Genomic DNA, 19,449 nt, shown 5'->3' on the forward strand with positions numbered 1-19,449 from the left:
ACTTACATAGCAGCTCCCTCTGCCTCACCAGAAAATATGTAGAATTGGAAAGCTTCCATCTTGGATTAAAAAGGGTGATATCAACAATTTTGCTGTGAAGGAAAAACCCCAGGACTACTACAAGAAGCAACACTGAACGATATAAGATGTCTCAAGTCCCTTCTTACCACCAGCTTCTCCAGAGCACACTAGACTGCAGAGGGAAGACAGACTCCATGGGTTGTTGGTGATTAAAACTTCTAAGATATTTGAGAGCGCAAAGAGACAAAAGGTTTTGATTTCAGGAGACAGATTGCTATACCTGCTAAAGCAAGCTTCTTCCCCTCCAGGTGGCAGCTCAAAACCTCTCCAAGACCCCTCTGAAAGTGTTAGGATGAGGCAAGCATTCAGTGTGGCAAACAGAGCCGAAAGGTAGATGCAAGTGATATATGCCTACTCTATCATACTTAGAGCCACCTCTCCAGCACACCCACAAGGCTGCTTCTCCAGCCTTCCTGAAATCCAGACTGTCCTTGCATTGTGTCTTCACATTCTCCCATCAACAGACCTCCCACTCCAGCCCACGCCTCAGCCAGAGAATCAGGGGCAGAGGGCAGCCCCTTGTGACCCCAACCTACATTTCATCAGCAAGCATGACAAGTCCTTAACGAAAACTGCAAAATTATGCTGTGAAGATGATCAAGTTCTCTTTTTTCATGTTTCACAAGCATCTCACAATCCTAAGTCCTTAGAAGCTGAAGAATATATTAACTACACTCACTTTTTACACAGTTTGTCATATTGGAGCCACACTCTTGATCAAGATCAGAAGCTCTTACCACTTACACACAAGTAACACGCGGAGAGGACAAACTCTCCCTTAGCTGGGAGACAACTCGGCCCCTGATCAAACCTACAGCTTTACCTTTGTAGCAGTAAATATGGAAAGACACACAGGTTTCAAAACACATGTCAATACACATGCTCATCTGTCAAACTAAGGAAAAAGCAACACTAGTTTAGCGTTATCAGACATGCTTGATGAGACTCTTCTGTAACACAAGACGCTGAAGCATCCATGTGCTGCATGGCTTGCATTCAATGCACCAAATGAAACCGAAATCAGCTTGCCAGCAAGAAGTTACAAGTTTTCATACATCTCAGGTTTTACAACTCTTTGCTGCCTTAGCATCACCCAAGACATTTCAAAACCCTGCTGCAAAAAAAGAATTGGAGAAAACACTGTTTCTAACACATGCACTATTAAATATTCAGGCCTTGATTCTCAATCAAATTCTTTGCCGCCAATGGCAAGTCAGATGTGCAGACTTTGGCAGGTGTAGGATTTCAATTCCTCTGAACACAAACCCACAATCTACCACCAAGCAAACACTCTCAAACCAAACCTGCTGTGTGTGTATATATGGGTAAATACAGACACGTACAGAACTTTCTCTGCAGAATTCACTCATGACTGAATTGCCTTATCACACCTCAAGGCACAATATTGAGGCACAGGGAAACTCTGGCAGTCACCTTTCCACCTCTCTCATCATATAGGTTATGCTCGATCACTGACTACAGAGCAATTAAGCTCAAAAAACCTGATTTCACAAGAAAACCAACAGATATTAGTACATTCCTTGAAATCCTGAAAGAGACATTTAATTAAGTCAATGGGTGCACTTCCATTACAAAAGAGGAGCTCTCCCCTTCACATTTTACAGAGAAGGAAAACAAAGCAGAGTCCAGATTTACTTTACCGAACAGGCCTCAAGTTCTTCTTTATCCAGGAGAAAACTCAAGGACTTCAGCTTCAACCACTAAATCTGCTTCAAAGCAATTCCACCACTAAGCTAATGACTGCAGGAGTCTGTTCCTACATCCACTTAAACCAGCAGATGCTAATCTCTTCATCTGCCACAGATACACATGCCATTGGGGTCTGGACAGGATAAACTGAACAGATGTTTAAGTGCACATTCAGCCTGGGGAATCATCTCCAGAGCTCAGCCGCTACCTTCACAGGACACAGGAACTAAGGGATTTCTGAAGAGCTTTGCAGGACACAGGAACTAAGGCAATTCAGACACCTGTCCTTTTTTGTACTGCTGCTGAAGGAAGCGCTAATGCCAGCAGGAGCGTGGAAGCAGTATGTGTGTGTCACGCCTACAGCTCCCAAATACTCCCAGACACATCCAACCCAGCAAACTGATCCACACCTAATGGCAAAAAGAGCATCATGCACAAAACCTTCAGCCCCTGCCACATGGCCTTGCCTGCTGTCAGGAGTCTTGGAAAAGTTATGCTCTGCATGGCCTGAAGGGCTGCTCCCAAAGCAGTGCCTGGCCTACACAATCAAAAGGCTCAAGGCAGCCCCAGCTACACAAGGAGAGCTCTCAATTTTCCTCCAGTAAGGAGACAGGGAAATAAGCCCAGAGATCTTAAAGATCTCATCAGGCATCGCCCATTGACCATCCCAAAGTTATGACATCAGCTTTTTTCATTTACTGAAATGCACAGGACTCCTCTGAGGCAGGTACAGCCTCTCCCACACTCAGAGAGGGGACAGATTCAGTTTGGTAACTTTGGAGGGACTCTAGGAATTCTTCTGGGGGAAGATTCAGGAACCAGCAATAACACATACTCCAACGCAGCTGACGCTTCACACCACAGCAGAGCCACACTTATCTACACCCCCGGACTCCAAGGGCTTGCACCTACCTCAGGTGTCCCAAGCTGTAGTATCGTGACTCTCCATCTGTGGAGCGAACCACCTTGAGGGTGAACATGGGCTGCAGCTGCCGCAGCTCCAGCAGCACAATGGCCAGGTAGTGGATGAAGAGCAGGGCATCCACCAGAGACACGGCGTACTGCACGATCCCTTGGTAGTTGGTGTCCTTCGAGTCCAAGATGCGAACGCCGTAAAAGAGCCAGTAGGAAAACACAAAGAGGAATATGAGGACCAGCAGAAGGGCCCGAAACACAAACACCCTTGGTAGGTCTGCCTTGGGTTGGCGGAAAAAAAGAGCCCAGGTCCCAATCAGGAGAATGAGGAGTTTAAATGCCACAGAGATGAACAGTCCCTCACAGACAGTACCACACGGCTCCAGATCATCTCGCCACAGGATCTGGGGTAACAGAATGAAGGCAATGGGGGTAAGGAAGACTAGGAGTCCGAGAACAGCTGCCACTGTTAAGCCCAGGTAACGTTTGCAGTCCAACCCAACGCTGTCTTCCAGATCCTTACTGATCCGGGCAATGTCCTCCTGGGAAATACTGTGCTCAGAGGTGCCTGTGATTGCTGTCGTGGTCTCACCCCAGTTGTCATCCTGAAGGAGGAAGAGATAAATTGAAATAACATTGAAACAATCAGGCTGTTCCTTTCAGATGTTCTGTTTTTCTTGCCTGGAAAGATTGCTATGACAGCCTTAAGTCCCAGAAAAAATATACAGCAAAAGCAACACCTTAAACACAGTGAATAACCAACTCTGACAATTATTAAAGATTTAGAAAGAACAGCAACTTGTCCAAACCAGTGACTATAAACATTAGGTGCTAAAAGCCCATAAGTGCAGAGCAGGTAGCTCAGCTTGCTGTGCCACTCACTGTACCCCCAGAGGTTCTTCTTCCAGCACATTTAATGAGTAACATGACATAAGTCTTGGAAACTGTAGTAATCACCAGTTCCCATGTCCAGGGCAAGGACTAGCATTCTTCCAGCCCACAAATTCTGCAGTGCAACTGCACCACAAAAGCACCTGGAAGGGAAATTTTCATTTCAGTGTTTCAAGCCAGTTGTTGTTGTTACACAATCAAAAACATGTTCACACATTATTTTTCCATCCGTAACAGAAGCAACCACACCTCCAGCAAGTTCCTCCACTTCACTGTCTTTTATTCTCCTCTACAGTAGCACTGCCCTCAGTAGCTGACAGTCTAACAAAACTTTAGTTAAACCAACACATTACAGGTGATCATGGAGGATATTTTCAGGTATGGGGCTTTTAAGTTTAGAGGATCCTAGACTGCCAAGTAGTTCTGGTATTACAATCCAGGCCATTGTCAGAAGCCACTAAGAGGCTCACCTGAAATACAGTCACCATGCAAGCAAGTTTCAGATGACATTACATGTTCTGAAAGTCTCATTTCTTCCCTAGCTAACATCAGACAATGTCTGCATTAGTTCTCCCATGCTACAATGCCTCCAATTGCTCATTCCAGGTGCTGGCACAGCCAGAGTTATACTGACATGCACGGATTTGACTCACATCTGCTGCTGGAGTGACTCATGCACGTGGAGGCTGCTGATTCTTCCCACAAATGCATGCCAGACTGGCAGTGCATGTGGCTCTGCTGCTTGGCACCTGGCACCTTTTATAGCCACAATGCTCACTCAGAACCACATTCTTGCTTTTCTTCCTGAGAATATCTTCCTGCAGCCTGTGTCATTAATAGGATTTACAACTTCCCTCAGACTTCTTCAACTGCACATGCTGACCAAAACAACTTATTTGAAAGAGACAGGCCTAATTTTAGACCTTTATTCACTTCTTTTTAAGAGCTAGAGGAAAGACTCTTTGGGAAAGGAGTCGACTGAAGCAGCACAACTACTTTGAACAACTCCCAACTCCAGGGAGTTCAACTTCTAATGCACTCCAAGACATGAATACCTCCCATGCCTAGAGCAGTAGCGTTTTGAGACAGACCAACCGCAAATAGTCAGCATCTTGAATTAATATGAGGGGTTTTTTGAGTCACTTCTCACCAAAGCAGAGGCCCCAGAAGAGATATCTGCATTGTAGTATGTCCTGAAAGACAGCATATTCCTACCACATTGCCCTCTTTAACAGCGTCTCTGCAATTTAAGCATTTCAACTATTTTATGTTTATGCATGAAATAGTTCTGCATAGTTTCCTCCATTTGATGAGCTGCAAAATTGCACAGAAAAGAGAAGGGACACAGGAACACCAGAGCAGCTTAAAGCTACATCCCAGAAGACAACAGGCAAGCCTAGCCACAGTTTAGCCCTTACAACTCTTTCCCCTTGAAAAAGTGGACTACAGCCTAATGCAAAATATGTGCATTTATATGGAACCATAGACTCACAGAATGCTTTGGGTTGAAAGAGACTTCAAAGATCACCCAGTTCCAACCCTCCTGCCACGGGTAGGGACACTTTCCACCAGACCAGGTTGCTCAAAGCCCCATCTAACCCAGCCTTGGAACATTTCCAGGGATGGGGCATCTGCAACCTCTCTGAGCAACTTGTTACAGTGCCTCACCACCCTCACAGGAAATAATTTCTTCCCAATATCCAATCTACACCTACCCCCTTTCAGTTTAAAGCCATTCCCCCTTGTCCTATCACTGCATGCCCTTACAAAAAGTCCCTCTCCGGCTTTCTTGTAGGTTCCTTTCAGATACTGAAAGGCTACAAAATAAGGTTCCCTCAGAGCCTTCTCCAGGCTGAACAATGCCACCTGTCTCAGCCTTTCCTCACAGGAGAGGAAATGTGAGGCTAAATCTCCAGTGGTACACAGTTGTTGGACCTAACTGAGGATACTCTGCTCCCCAGAGAAAAGTCTGGCTCACACATTAACTTATTTAGCTTTGGCTTTAATTGAGGAGGTCTGCATGAAAACAAGGACTCAGGAATTCACCAGTCTATTTACAACTATTTGAAATAATAGTTGGGACCCATGAAAACAAGCATCTGATTACAAAATACCAAATTACAGGACATGAAATGAGCATACCAGTAGCTACATGAATACTGTTACAAGTACCACCATACACAGTTTGGCTGGAAACTGTAAACTGATTTTTCTTTTATTTTTTGTAAAGGCAGAAGTGGAGCCCCACAGCCAAGGATTAACAAACCCCAAATCCAGCCCAGGAGGTACTGAAGCATCCTGTATTCTATGTCTTGCAGCATCAGCCATTCTTTGAAAATGAATATGCACCTTCATATCACCTGCTAGAGCAGAGAGAGAACTGGATCTGTTGTAGGTACAATCCAAATGCAGCATTATTCTAGTTTTTCCTTAACCCATTGTTATGTACAAGCTTTCTCTGAGTTCAACCTCCTTCACAGCTATTTCACACTAGTTTTACATTTCTTGACTCCTTTCCCTACTGGAATCCTGGTTCTAATGTACTTCACATGATTACCCAGAGCAAACCCCGATTAAAAACTGAAATACACATACAGGTTGAAAAGCTTGACCTGAATAAAGCACAGTGAGATGATGGAAACAGATGTTTCTATAGAGCTTGACAGATGACACTCTGGAAGAGAGAGCCAAATTAGTGCCCAAGGAGTTGTCACACCAGCACTGGTGCTGTCAGAAATAAACCTTTAGAACAAGACAGAAATGACTGAGACCTCAGCTGTATGCACAAATAAAGAGCACCCGTAAGCCATGATTCTTTACTAAACAGCATACAAGCAATTCTTTCTTCCTACTCAGGAGCCAGTAAGCCACATGCTCTGTTCCACAACACACACTCCACGTTTGCTTTCACACCCTCCTTACCTGGCCCTCCTCTGCCCGAGAGGCGTCGTTCCCAAGCAGTGGCTCTGCAGGAGGCGTCTGGATAGTGACGGACTTCTCAGACCGACTGCCATCTTTGCTTCGGGGAGATTTGTGTCTGTCCCGGCTCCTTTTTCAAACAGAGGAGGAGGAGGACAACGTTACCAGTTACTCTATGGAGCAGGGCCTGAGATGTGTTGCACCTCTACCTGCAACAGGTGTCCCAAGCATTAGATCAGCCAAGTTTGTCCATCTCTAGATCAAGATAGACTCAGGCTGCAAAGAAAGCTCTGGAGGAGGTAGAAAGGGACCTTGCCCAGACAAACTGCCAGCCTGTTTGTCTGTCAAACCAGTGATAGCAGAGGGGAGGACAGGGATCCATGCCCACTACCTCATGTTCTCTTAAAACAGCTTCCATCAGTGCTGTGCTTAAAAGGGAAGTCTGCATTCTCCAAACAACTGGCAATTCCATTTGGAATTTACTGGTCTAAACAGTTCTTCACCTACAAGAAAGTGTCTTGCAGGGACATGCCCAGTTAACACAAGGAATTAATCAATAAAACTTTAGTTCCTGCAAAGCAGAGTCTTGTCATCTCTGACCTTAACACTGTAGGACAATGGGTGAAGTTTATTTCCACTGGTTAATAACCTCATGTTAACCTCTCACAAAGAAAGCAAGAACATCAAGGGTACGAGGCCAGTCTTTATTTCCAAAGCACCCTTGCAGACCTCACAGCTTCTCATCTGAGAAAGTCTCAAGATGAATTAAGCCCTACCAATCTGCTCACCAATGTTTTCTTCCCCATTCCCACATGGACAGGAAAGCAGCCTTTGCTCTGGAAATGCTCATTGTGCTCAGGGATTGGCTTAACCCTCATGAGTATCCCAGCTCTGCCTCTCCCTTGGAATTACCAAAGACCAAGGGTTTCATGGGATGACACTTTTTCCAGTTCAAGGGCTCTTGGATTTTTATGTTGTTTTTGGAACTCTGAAGGCATTTTTCCACACAGCATTCTAAGTTTAAAAGGGCAATCTGTATTTGGGGTTGGATGCTAAAGTAGGGAAAAAAGGGCAAAGGAGAGATGTTTTACTCAGTAATTGGACTGCGAGCAAAGAGACTTCGTGGAAGAAGTCTTTTTCCAACCACACAGGATAATTACTTCCGAATTGCAAAATTATTTTGGAACAGCTCAGTAGTAAGTTGCAAACACTTAGTGGCACATATTTTACATGCAAAACTAAGGATGATGTGGAAAAAAAAAAAAAGAAAAGAAAATGTTTCCAAATAATCAGAAGTTTCACAGCAGATGGGTTTTCAGGCTGTTGAACTACCACAACAGAGAGGACTTGCTATTCAAGTTCAGAAAAGCTTGACTTCTAATCCAATCAACGCTGATGAAGGATGTGTTGCCGACTCAAGTACCACTCAAATTCTATTTAAAAAACCCTCAACACACCATTAACAGAGTAGCCTGGAGGAGGGTAGGGAAAGGCAGGAAGCCTTATTATTACTGAATAAAGAAATGGCATCAGAAGACAACCAGCAATTATCAATCTAGGAAGTCCCAGATACTGTACTCATCCCTCGCTCTTTAAGAGGGGAGTTAGGTAATCTTTCCTTTCTGATGGCACTATCCCAATTTTTTGGCCACACATAACCCCAGCATGCATTCAACATGTTGATTATCACTGAATTAGCAGCTTCAAGTCTCCTCACTGTGTTCCCCATGAGAACTTTCCACATGTATCTCCTCCAGTGACATGGGCCAACTGATTTTATCCTGGCTTGCAGTTTTTTCCCCATAGGACGTGTCTTAACTTAGAGCAGTAAGTAATTAAAAATAAACATTTCCTTACCCTTGTCTGTGAGCTTTTTTGGAGTGACCTGAGTAGTGGGAGTATCCCGAATATGTTGATTCTGTATCCATCGCAGCAGACATCGGGTCTGCACGGAAGGGGCACAGATTTTATTTAGAAGATGAGTTCCTGGTGCTCCTGAGGTGGAGTCCGTGGTAAAAGTGCTTTCCTGGGTACTCTTTGCTTCCCAGTCATCGGTGAGGTCTGGTCCTCAGAGACTGAGTGAGCTTCACTTAGAAGGAATCTGATCAGAGGGGAGGGGAGGGAGGGTGCTTGGCTTCTCACGGTCGACCTAAGAAAGGAGAAGAGGCATGGAAGTGCACTCTAAGCAAAGCAAGACATCATTCCTACTGCAGGAATTCCCTCACTTTGGCCACATATCACACTCATCAAGCCTGTTCTGGTCGATACCTCTCTCTCTGATCTAGTTGAAGAGCTTTAAATTAACTCAATGCATTTGTTTTGTAGAGTTTACCCCATTCATCCAAAAATCTGGAAGAGACAGTCTAGGTCACCTGGTAGACAGTGACTTGGAGAAGGCACAGCAGCCTTACATACCGAAATTCACCCACAGAAAAAAGACCAGGCTTGGCTTTGACACCACACCTCTTCTGCTGTGTGACACACAGTCCAAATAACCCCAGATTCAGAACAGCAGCATTATAAGCCTATTTACAGGGGGATAAGGTGGGGGTGATGGCAACTTCCCTAGGAGAAATGCTGGAGAGAATCAGCCCACCGTGTCTGAACGTGCTTTGTTTTCACAACTGCAAGTTGTGCCCATTATACAGGCATTAGTTACTGTACAATCAATGGCACTATGAATACCTCCCTCTCTTTCTAACCTTTGCCTCCAGAAGCTATTTTGGGCCTCAAAGAATTCAATTTTATTAAAAATCATCTCTATATATACACATACTAATAACACTGGGGAGAGTCGATTAGAGATCACATCTAGCTTATATGGGCCAACAATTCTTACAGTGTACTTCCATTTGGAACAGTAGCTGAAGTCACATCTGTAAAGGGCAGAAGAGGGTCATGTTTTTTGGAACAGGAGCAGGGCAACATTAGAACAATTCCCAACAGTAACATGTCAAAAACCCTGAGCCCCGTGGGAAGGAAGGGTAGACATCATCCCGCTTTCCAAATCCACATCCTGCATGAGTCGAGAAGAGAAATGGAAAGGAGGAGAGTTAAGAAGTTAATCACCAGTTTGGGGAAACACCTGCAAATAGGCAGGAGGGAAGGGCTGCAGCTATGGACAGAGGTACCTTGGCACAGCCCAGCACTCCTGCGGCACACAGGAGCACTCTCACTTGCCTTCTGCCCACGCGACTGCTGCCTCCAGCCCACACAGGACTACAGCTATGCTGTGCTTTCACAGTGGGCAAAACACCACTTTAAAATTAAATCAGATCCCTCCATAATTTTCTGCTCACAGCAGTTTTCAAAGCTGTTAGCAATAAAACAGGCAACCACTGCTTTGAGCCCTCTCCTTCCCCAAAGACAGAGGGACAACAACAGAAACCCTGCTTTGGCTATTCTTGCCAGCCATAAGATTCCTCCACTAACACCTCCAGAAACCTCTCTCAGCATAGCAGAGAGCTCTATCACATGCAAGTGGTACAAAAGAATGAAGCCTCTTCCCCACAGAGCTCCTTGGCTGGCAGTGCAATCTGCAACAAAGTAAAGCTGCATCCCCAGTGCATCCAGAGCTGCAGGTATTGGCACAATGCTTGGGCTTTCCAGGCCTCTTGGAAAGCAGAAAGGCGTGCGGACCTTTTGTGTACAGGATTCCCAAGCTCCAAGGGCATATCTTACCTCGAGAAAGCTTTAAGGCATCAGAGAATACAGAAAGGAAAAATAAGGATGGGACCATAAGGCCTGGTTTCAGGAGGAAAGGAATGAGGATGGATTTAAACAGTAAAACAACGCCAAGGCACAAGCACAGTTTGGAAAATGGCATCATTACTGTAACAAGAATAAAAATCCCCCTGTCTAGGATGTGATGTTAACACTCATTAACTCCCTAGACTTGCACACAGCCTGTACCTTACACCTCCAGCAATAGGCTGTGACTCATTAAAGCTGATTTTTACCTCTACTGTTCTGCTAGGCAACCACAGAAAAATCTTTTCTCTGTGTTTGTCTTCCTCTGACAAATGGGGGTGAGGCCATGACCCCCCTATGTTCAAAAAGCACTGTGAGGAGATGGCTACACAGGACTTTGCAGTCATTAGGCATCACAGATCAGAAACACCCTCAGCTGAACAAAAGGTGACAAGTTATTGTAGTCTTAAACCACTGTTTTTGATGTTACTGGAGCCCCTTTGAGAACAACCATTACCTTCACAGATACATATCACTGCATTACAGGAATAGGAAAAGCAAGGAGAGCTGCTGGCATACATCAGTACAGGTTATGTATTTTTCCTAGCCCTCTAGGAAAGTATAAACTCTCACCCTTCTCCTCTAACCACATAATAGAATTTTCCGCCAAATACCAGGTAAAAGAATCAGAGCTGAGACGGGGACTGGGAATAGAGCTCCTCTTTTGACCCCTCTCACCCCAGCAGCACAGGATCATACTTCTCTGGAGGCCTCTGGGAACATTTCTGCAGGTAGAGGCTGCTGTGGAAATGCACAGACTGCCTGGACAGGAACCATGAACAAGCAGTGCCCATTTGATGGTGAGTGAAGCAAGGCAGTGCTGGGCACCAGGCAGAAAAGACCGACGCAGGAACGGCAGGGCAGGCTGGATCACGCCAGCTTTCCTTTTCTGTGTAAGCAATAGCAACGGTTTTGACACAGCTCTGTGAAAAGTCAACAAGGCGGCCCCCAAAAAACATCAAGTCTCCTGGATCACCATCAAAAGCAGTAATCTTAGAGGTATTTTCCAACCTATATGACTCTATGATGAACTCAGGGACTCTGCACTTCCTCCATGCCCTGACTGAAGGATACACCAGCGGCTAAATAGATCTTCCTGTCAAGGTACTCACAGGGCAGTAAGGAACAAAATACATCTGCCCAAACTCAGCTGGAAAAAGCAGAAAACCACTGGCTTTGCCTGATGCCCATCTTTGACCATCAAGAAGGCTTCCTAGGTTTGTCCAACAGAGGGTAGCCTGGATTGCTAGATAGACACCACTTCAAGGAGGGAGAAGCACAGTTCAAACACACACCCCTCATAGCCATGCCAAGCCAGTTACCCACCTCCTGGTCTGTTTCATAGCAGGAAGGCAGGGCAGCCTTACACCAGAAAACTTCTGATACTGTGGAAGAAGTAAGGACAGGACCAAAAGACACTAAACTACATCTCTGGGTTGGAGTTCTTCCAATGGCATAGACAGAAGTCAGCCACAGATTAGCTACCACCCCAAGAGTGCCCACTACTAAAGCCTGAGGAGATCTAGAGAAGACAAGCTGTACGTGTGTCCTTCGTAACACAACCATATCCAAACTAAGCACATACTTTGCACATCTCCACTACTACATAACTGTTAATGATAATTCCTACCCTACCCCTCTGGGCAAGAACAAGCGTTCTGCTTAAGGCAGCAGCCCCATCATTTGGGGCCTCAACCCTTCACAAAGAAGCGTGAATTCAGAGCCCAACGTAGCCAGTCGAAACGGCTTCACAAAAGATCATTACACCTCGAAGGACTCCACTGAAGGCATGGTCTGTTTGCAGAGCTTCTGGCCCTGCATGAAACAAAGCTCTGTTGGCCTGAGGGTACAGTTGCACTGTATTTCTGTGTTGACAAGAAAGCTGGTGTAAGTAGCTTCCACCTCCGCATCACGGTTCACCACTCTTGGTTGTGTCAACACAATTCTCAGCAAGCAAACAGCTCTGCTGGAAAACAAAACAAAAAATCCCTTTTCTCCCCCCTGCCACGCTTTTGTCTTGGATCCTTTCCGTGACCTAGTTCACAGCACAGCTCAAAACATCAAAACCAACATCAGGGTGAATAGCAGCACAAGCGAACAGCTAGAGGGAAGATGGGAATGCCTCCTCTGCTCCACCACAACAACTGTATAAACTGTACACCCAGAACTTTGCTCCCAGTAGGGCCAGCACTCTCACTTTGCCTTTCTGATGACAGAAAAAAGCCATGTACTAGATGGAAAACAATGGTAAGGGCACCCCAAAGTAAATGTTGGGACCCTGTGCCGGCAAGGAGGACTGCCGCACCCTGTGTGACAGTGAAGAAATATAGTTACCCTGAATACCACAGGGATCATTCTAATTACAGTTTCTACGCAGCTACACAACTCATTGTAACTCCCTCTTTTCATATGCTCATAAATCTCAAAAAGAGTTCTTTTGAATTGCTATTTTCCACACTGGAAGCCCAATTCTATTTCCAATGAAGTTTGCTTTGTGATCGTCTTCAAGGGAGCTCAGTTTGGCTCCCAGCCCAACAGAAATTTAAAAGAGCAAGTTACATCTTTAAATCAAAGAGGGCAAATGCAAACAACAGTTCCCCTTTACATCCCATGCTTTCCCAATGGATTTTCTCCTGTGAAGTTGAGGCAAATAACTCCAGAGCAGCTCATCTTTGAAATCTTTGCACAGTTTCAATCTTGCTCTGTTTAAAACTTGCAATCAATTAGAGTTGGTTTACCAGTCAGTTCATGAAGCTGTATGTATTTGGAAGTGCCATCTGGAGCGCAAGCAGCCACAAGTGTCCGCGAGGATGTGCGCACAACTCAGCTCCAAACGCCGTCAGCCTCACTTGTTAAACAGCACCAGCTGTCTGTGGAGTAATGGATGCCCACGAGCTACTGCACTGAGAAATCTTTTTTTTTTTTTTTTGCCTTCATTTAGTGAAATGAAGAGCTTTGCAAATCAAACACACCGAACCTCAAGCGCTGAGGGTTCAAAAGTAAAAACAATTAAGATGGCTAAGCAGCGAGGAAGCTTTTCCAACTCTGGCACTGGCTTGGCTGCACAGTGCTGCTGCAGCTCATTCCCATTATTCACTTCAGGAAAAGAAGTTGAGTAACTTGCTACATTCAACTGCAGACATAGTAAGACCTATGAGCAATGCCACAGGAACCTCTTGCTTTTGAATTTCCTGAGCAGGCCCCAATCCAGCAACTTGATCTGTAAGCACAGAAGTTCATCCATGCTAATCTACTCGCAGAGCCAAGACTTCCAGTTTTAACGAGCAATGAGCTTTGGGAAACAAGGTTTTTCTAAAATATTGGTATTTATTTTTGCATGTCATTAAGTAATGACTTAATGTAAAAAGTAATGACTTAAAGTAAAGTAATGACTTGGCCTTCAAAATACATACAACTAAACCAGTGCTTTTACTCTATGGTGGTGGCTCTTGATTTGCAAGCCCCTTATTCTAAAAAAACCCCATTTACTAGTCAGCAAATTCAAGCCCTCTAGCAATAGGTTCTCTTTTCTTCTACTTCTCTGAGGCTCCTCAGAAAGATTTCATAGATCCCCTGGAACTTCCAGCCCCAAAGCCAAAAGCCATTAGTCCATGACATGAATATTTCAGAAAGAAAAGCCACTTGGTTTATTGAAGCAATCCACTGTTTAATCAGAACATGCAACAACACAGGCCTGAAAACACAGCAACTGACCAGAGAAATGCCCAGGCAAAACCTCCACCCAAGTGAGCGGTGTTTCCAAGCAGTAACCCCCAGCCTCCTGCCCCCCTGCTACACAGCTGGAAGCTCTCTACATGGGGCCCATCTGTGAAGCACTTCTCTGGAGGATGTCCTTTGCCCACTCCAAGAGCCACATCTGTGCTGTCCAAGTTTCTGAAGCACAATGAGCATTCAAGACTATCATGCAAACTACACCTCAGTGCCATCCTGTCAGACTGGTGAAAGCTTGTGCTTCCTCACTCATGTGCTGCCAGACCTTCCAGTGCTCCTCTTAATCCAGAGCCACGAAACGTGGTACAAGCCAGCCTCAGGACACCAGAGCACCTGGGACTGTGCACAGGAATACAGCTTTCCATATCGACATTTAAAACTGTACTGAAACAAGCGGGGTAAAGATTCTCACAAGACACTGCCGACTCTGCCTATCCCAGCAGGCAGCACCCGTACCTCATTTTCAATATTTAGTTTTAGCCACAGCACCTAGATACTGAGTTAGCATTAAAAGGTATGAACTGCAAAAGGTTTCTCTACTGAAAGAGCACACCCCCCTTTAAGACACTGCGTATCTGCCAGCATTTTCTATTTCAATTTAGAACGAAAAAGAAATGTACAGACCTTGTGGAAATCCCCAGCACACAGCACAGTGGGACTCCACAGTATGGTGTCCATCTCCCTCATGCTCAAATCTGTACAAGTCCAATGCCATGCTGTCTTTACAAGGAGAGAGGGCAAAGGTGTTGACCCCTGAGGAAACAGCCACTAATTTTTAATTTGACCCAAGTCAGAAAATTCTGACATACAGGCTAATGAGAAATTAAAAGAAGTACTAAGATAATTTTTACACGGGTTCATTTTCTTCCTCCGACTGACATGGAGAAACATGAGCTTACTGTTCCTACCAGCAGAACTGGACATCACAGTTCTCCACTCAGGTCTGTCTCTTAGGACCCCAACACAGCAGCACAAGCCCTGCAGCAGCAAAGCCACATTTCTGATACCATCCTTTGCTTTGGTTGCAAGAGGTGGGGGTGCAAGGAAAGCAGACTACAACACCACAACACGCACTTCTGCTAGGACAGCTGCAGGAGTGCTCTCCTAGTACTGTATCCCAGTCTCACAATGACAGTAAGCCCTCTCCAGGCGCACATATCCATAATACAACAGCCACCAGGAACAATTGCCACTACAAACCAAAACCAAAAGGCCAGAAGCACTGGGAGCTGCTGGTCAGTGGCTGTACGCAGTTTGCCTGACCGGTTCCAGGACAGTCTGGAATTATTCCAAAATTTCAGCTATAAGGGAACATTTTTAAAGGAGGCTTTCTACAAGACACCATTCACATTTATTTTTCAAAATTAACAACTGTAGCAATCACAGAGCCAACACTGGCCTCGTAGCTGTGGCCAGCTAAACAGCCAAACCCCAGTGGGGGAAAAGAGCCAAGCACGGTCAAAACGAAGCTTTTCAAAGGTGGCAAAGCTCTGCTGAAGCTCCCTTCTCCACAACTCTCCTCCCTGAAGTTAGGCTGAGCTCCCAGGCAATGATATCACAGAACATACTTCATAGCATCCTAATTTGCACTTCCAGCCAGCGTGACTCCATTTCTTAACTCTTAATAGCTGCACAGATCTTGCGGGCAGTTCACTACTGACAAACCCGGGTTTAAAAAAAAATTCCACTGCTCCAAACAGTGACAGAATCGCCCGCCTTCCCAGACGGAAAGTCAAGTCACTTATGCTTTCACAGACTCTGCAATTGAAAGCGTTCAACCCTTGGCGTAAGAGTTAGCTCACCACCTTGACAACCTTCTGAATAAAAGAACCAAATCCCCTGTGTTATTTCGCAGCAGCTCTCCTTCCCGTCACTTCTGCTCCCCCTCCCGTGCTGCCCAGCGGGATGAGCCCAGACACAGAGCAGTTTGTTTCACACGGCGTGGGCAGGCAAGGCACCATCAGCAGAGCACTCACACCAGCGCGGAGCCTCTCGCACGAACAGCGCACGGCTTCCTCGCAAGGCGAGGTTCGGCAGCCGGAGCGGCCCCCGCCGCTACCGAGGGGCTTATCCCGGGATGCCGAGATCGCGGACCCGCCGCCCCAGCAGCCTCACGGCGGGCAGGCAGAGCCCCGGCCGGCAGGACGGAGGCCCCCGCCCGCCTTCCACCCCCGCCCAGTCACGGCAACCAGCGCGCAGCCCGGAGAGCGCCGGGCAGGGCAGCGGGAGGCGGCGGGCACGGCGGGGCTCTCAGCCGCACCGCCCGGCCGGGCACCGACCCTGCGGCCAGGCGCGGGAACGGGAGGCCGCCACACCGCCGCTCCCGCCGCCCCAGCACCGGGGTCCCGGCGGCGGGAGGGCGTGGTGGGGGCAGCGACATCGCCCCCCGCGCCGCGGCCGGCCCCGCACGGACGGACGGGCAGATGGACGGACTCACCTCCCTCCCGCGGCCGTCCCATGCCGCTGCCGGCACCGACCCGAGCCTCCAGCCGCCGCGCCGCTCCCCGCCACCTTCCCCGGCGGCGGCCGCCGTCGCTGCTGCCGCTGCCGCTTTCCGCTTCCTGTGCCCGGCACCGCCCCGCACCCCGTCCCTCCCCCGCCGGAGCCACCGCCCCCGGGCGAGGCTTCCCTGCCCGGGAAGCGGCCGCTCGCTGAGGCGCCTGCCCCTGAATCCCCCGGACCTGGGCCCTGTTGCAGCCGCGGCTGGTGGGGCTCTGCGGCGGGACCCGCTACTCAGCCCTGAGGCCTGATCCGACGCTTGAACCTCTGCCTGTAGTTCAGCCTCCTCTGCACCTCGGGGCGTACACACGCTCCTTCACATCTCCTGCCGCTGCTTTCCCCATCGCCACCCTCCTTGCCCCCGGTGCCCACCCCACGAGCCCCGAAGCCCTTCCAAGGCGCTGCAGCTCTCCTCCACCCAGCCATGCTCCTCGCCTGTCCTATGCCGTCACCCTCTCCCCCAGGAGACAGATCAGTCCCTTGGAGCTATCCCATCCCAGACTACGGTATCCCTTGCGTTTCCTCCAAGGCTAAGTGTATTGCTAGGAACTCTAATGCCTCGCTTTTGGGACGGCTTGGTCTCTTCCTCCACCCAAAGCCTGCAGCGCCCTTTGCCCCTGCTCACAAGGCTGCCATGAGGAAGGACCTCCTGCCGCCCAGGGAGAAGGGCCTCGTTTGCCTGAAGCCTGCCTTGGGCACCAAATTCCTGGCACCACTTGCTCTGGGCAGGTGGGAAAGAAACAGGAGAGTCCTATGTTAGCACATGTCAGTTTTTCTACATGTAAATGTTGTTCCTATTTAATTTCACCTTTGGGTTGGCTTACCCTTTAAAAATATTTAAGTTTTCAGGACAGACAATGAGCTAGCAACTGGGAATGTATTTAGAAAATCTAGACCTCCTAGATTCCAGTCCTGCACTTTGAACTGCTCAAGAATGACCCAGGCTGCAAATGGAACAAATGCAGAAGAAATGGAAGTTATTCCTATTAGACAGTGTATGTTTTGCATTACTATGGTTTCTGTAGAAAGCATCTTTTATTTTTCCCCTCCACTTTGCCTTCACTCCGTTTTTCCAAAATAATGCCAGTTTCATTTGTGGTGCTTGCCCCCTACTCAACACCCATAGCCCACAGAATGACTTCACAATGAAACAGTCAACTGGGAACGACAAGAAACCTTTCCATATCACTCTGATTTGGTAGTTACATTACCTCCTATTTTGCATGGCATACATGCTTACCCAACCCTGTGACTGACTGGAAGAGTCTGATATCAACTGATAGGCTCCATCTTGTATTATGCATCAACATGTGTCTAAACTTGCCCACGGCCTGAGTACTCTGCTGCATTCCAGGGACTGTCTCTGCCCTCAAAAGCGTCTGACACCCTGCTGAAAGCCTGCCTCAGTCTCACTGCCTGCTAAAGGGCATGGGCTCCTGTCCTCCCTGCTCAGAGGTGGGCAAAATGAGACAAAAGACAACAGGCTTGAGCTTACGCAGGACAGACATCTGGGGCAGGGGAGAGACTTGCTACAAGGAGCAAGGTTTTACCTGTGCCATACTGCCCTGCCTGAAAGGCTACAGAAGCTCAGGGGGGAAACATCAACAAGGGAAAGAGGCCTTCACCAAAGGTCTTTAACCAGACTTCTTCAAAAGCAACAAAGAAACTCTGCTAAATCTATTTATTTTCCTACTATGTTTCTCCAGCAGCGGCTCAAGAAGATTCAGAGGATTTCTCAATATTTGTTTCATGGTTTAGAGCAGCAGGACTTGTTGCAGTACCCCATGGAAAGGAGATTGCTAAGAGATCTAAGTTAGGGAAGTATACAAACCTCAGTGAGGACCAGCAGCCATGCCCTGCCCAGACCTGCTGCAGATACCTGTTAGACCCAGCAGTGAAGCCCCTCACACCTATCTAGGTCAAGGTGCTACACAGAATACTGGCAAAGGAGGAACAGACTGAAGATGGGCTCAGGGGCAGATTCTGAGATATTGTTAAATGCTTATCTCTCATCATCTGTTTAAACCTCTGAGACATGAGGAAATGTTTTGTGTGAGTCAAGCTACCTGTGTAGTAGGGTCGTAGTTCAGAAATTTGTGAAGTCCTCTGCTCCCGTACACTACTGAATAGGCAAAATTAGAGTTGATTAGGGTTTTCTCTAACGTACCTGAGTGGATCACATAGGTTCACAGGAGAATTGTTTCAGTTGGAATGGACCTCTAGAGGTCCAGTCTCCCCATTCAGAACAGGGTCAACTAAAGCAGGTTGGTCGGGGCTGTGCCAAGCAGGTTTTGAACATCTCCAAAGACAAAAAGTCCACAAGCTCCCTGGGCAGCCTGTTCTAGTGTTTAACACATGCATAGTAAAAATGGGGTTTTTCTCATGTTTAAACGTAATTTCATATATCTCAGTTTGCACCTGTTCCCTCTTTTCCTTTCACTAGGTCCCACTGCGAAGAGTCAGGCTCCACTTTTTTATTCCCTTGCAAATGATATTTACACATATTGATACACATCTACACACATCAACTCTATCCTGAAACCTCTTCTCAAAGCTAAAAATTTCCAGCTCCTGGTGCGTGAGATGCGCCCATGATGATTCCCTAAATCATGTTAGTGGACTCCAATATGTCCAATATGACCAAACAAAGTCGGTCTCTGGTCCAGAGTAATGCAAGAAACTTTCACTGTTCCATTCTCCTCTGCTTTGATCTTTTCCTGTTCCTGCTGGAACAGTGGCCAGGAGATGTTTTAGGAAGGATTTGTAAGTGGTCAAGTATATGGTCCGGCACTGCTTTATGGCACAATCTTAGATGCACACACAGATAGGTGAGGAGCTCAGACACTCATATGAAGCCAGGCCCAAATTGTTTCATGAAGTAGCACACAAGAAAGGGATATGATTTCAGAGTCTCCAACCCTTTCTGCAGCAGACTTGAGATAGTTTTATGAG

At 47.0% G+C, this 19,449-nt stretch overlaps 2 protein-coding genes across 4 annotated transcripts in view; both read right to left on the bottom strand.

The window, feature by feature from the left end:
- The window catches only part of VANGL1 (VANGL planar cell polarity protein 1), a 37,843-nt gene extending 29,330 nt beyond the window's left edge, over window positions 1-8,513 (bottom strand). Inside the window, exons 1-3 of one of the 3 annotated variants that reach the window (XM_014253392.2) lie at window positions 8,374-8,513; window positions 6,520-6,646; window positions 2,704-3,311 (exon numbers count right to left, since the gene is read on the bottom strand). In XM_014253392.2, coding sequence (XP_014108867.1) covers window positions 2,704-3,311; window positions 6,520-6,646; window positions 8,374-8,456 — 818 coding nt within the window. In that variant the 5' untranslated portion in view covers window positions 8,457-8,513. Of the gene's footprint in view, window positions 1-2,703; window positions 3,312-3,588; window positions 3,741-6,192; window positions 6,266-6,519; window positions 6,647-8,373 lie in introns of those variants that run through there. The other 2 variants (XM_088067588.1, XM_088067591.1) reach the window with 2 other exon arrangements.
- A 27-nt stretch (window positions 8,514-8,540) lies between these two features.
- The window catches only part of CHD1L (chromodomain helicase DNA binding protein 1 like), a 38,776-nt gene continuing 27,867 nt past the window's right edge, over window positions 8,541-19,449 (bottom strand). Inside the window, exon 24 of the mRNA XM_088067563.1 lies at window positions 8,541-8,665. The gene's annotated coding sequence lies outside the window, so the exon portion shown is untranslated. The remainder of the gene's footprint in view (window positions 8,666-19,449) is intronic.

The sequence above is a fragment of the Pseudopodoces humilis genome, chromosome 2, assembly GCF_049639895.1.
Source record: "Pseudopodoces humilis isolate 2021_Gansu_Grassland_sample_001 chromosome 2, ASM4963989v1, whole genome shotgun sequence".
Lineage (NCBI taxonomy): Eukaryota > Metazoa > Chordata > Aves > Passeriformes > Paridae > Pseudopodoces > Pseudopodoces humilis.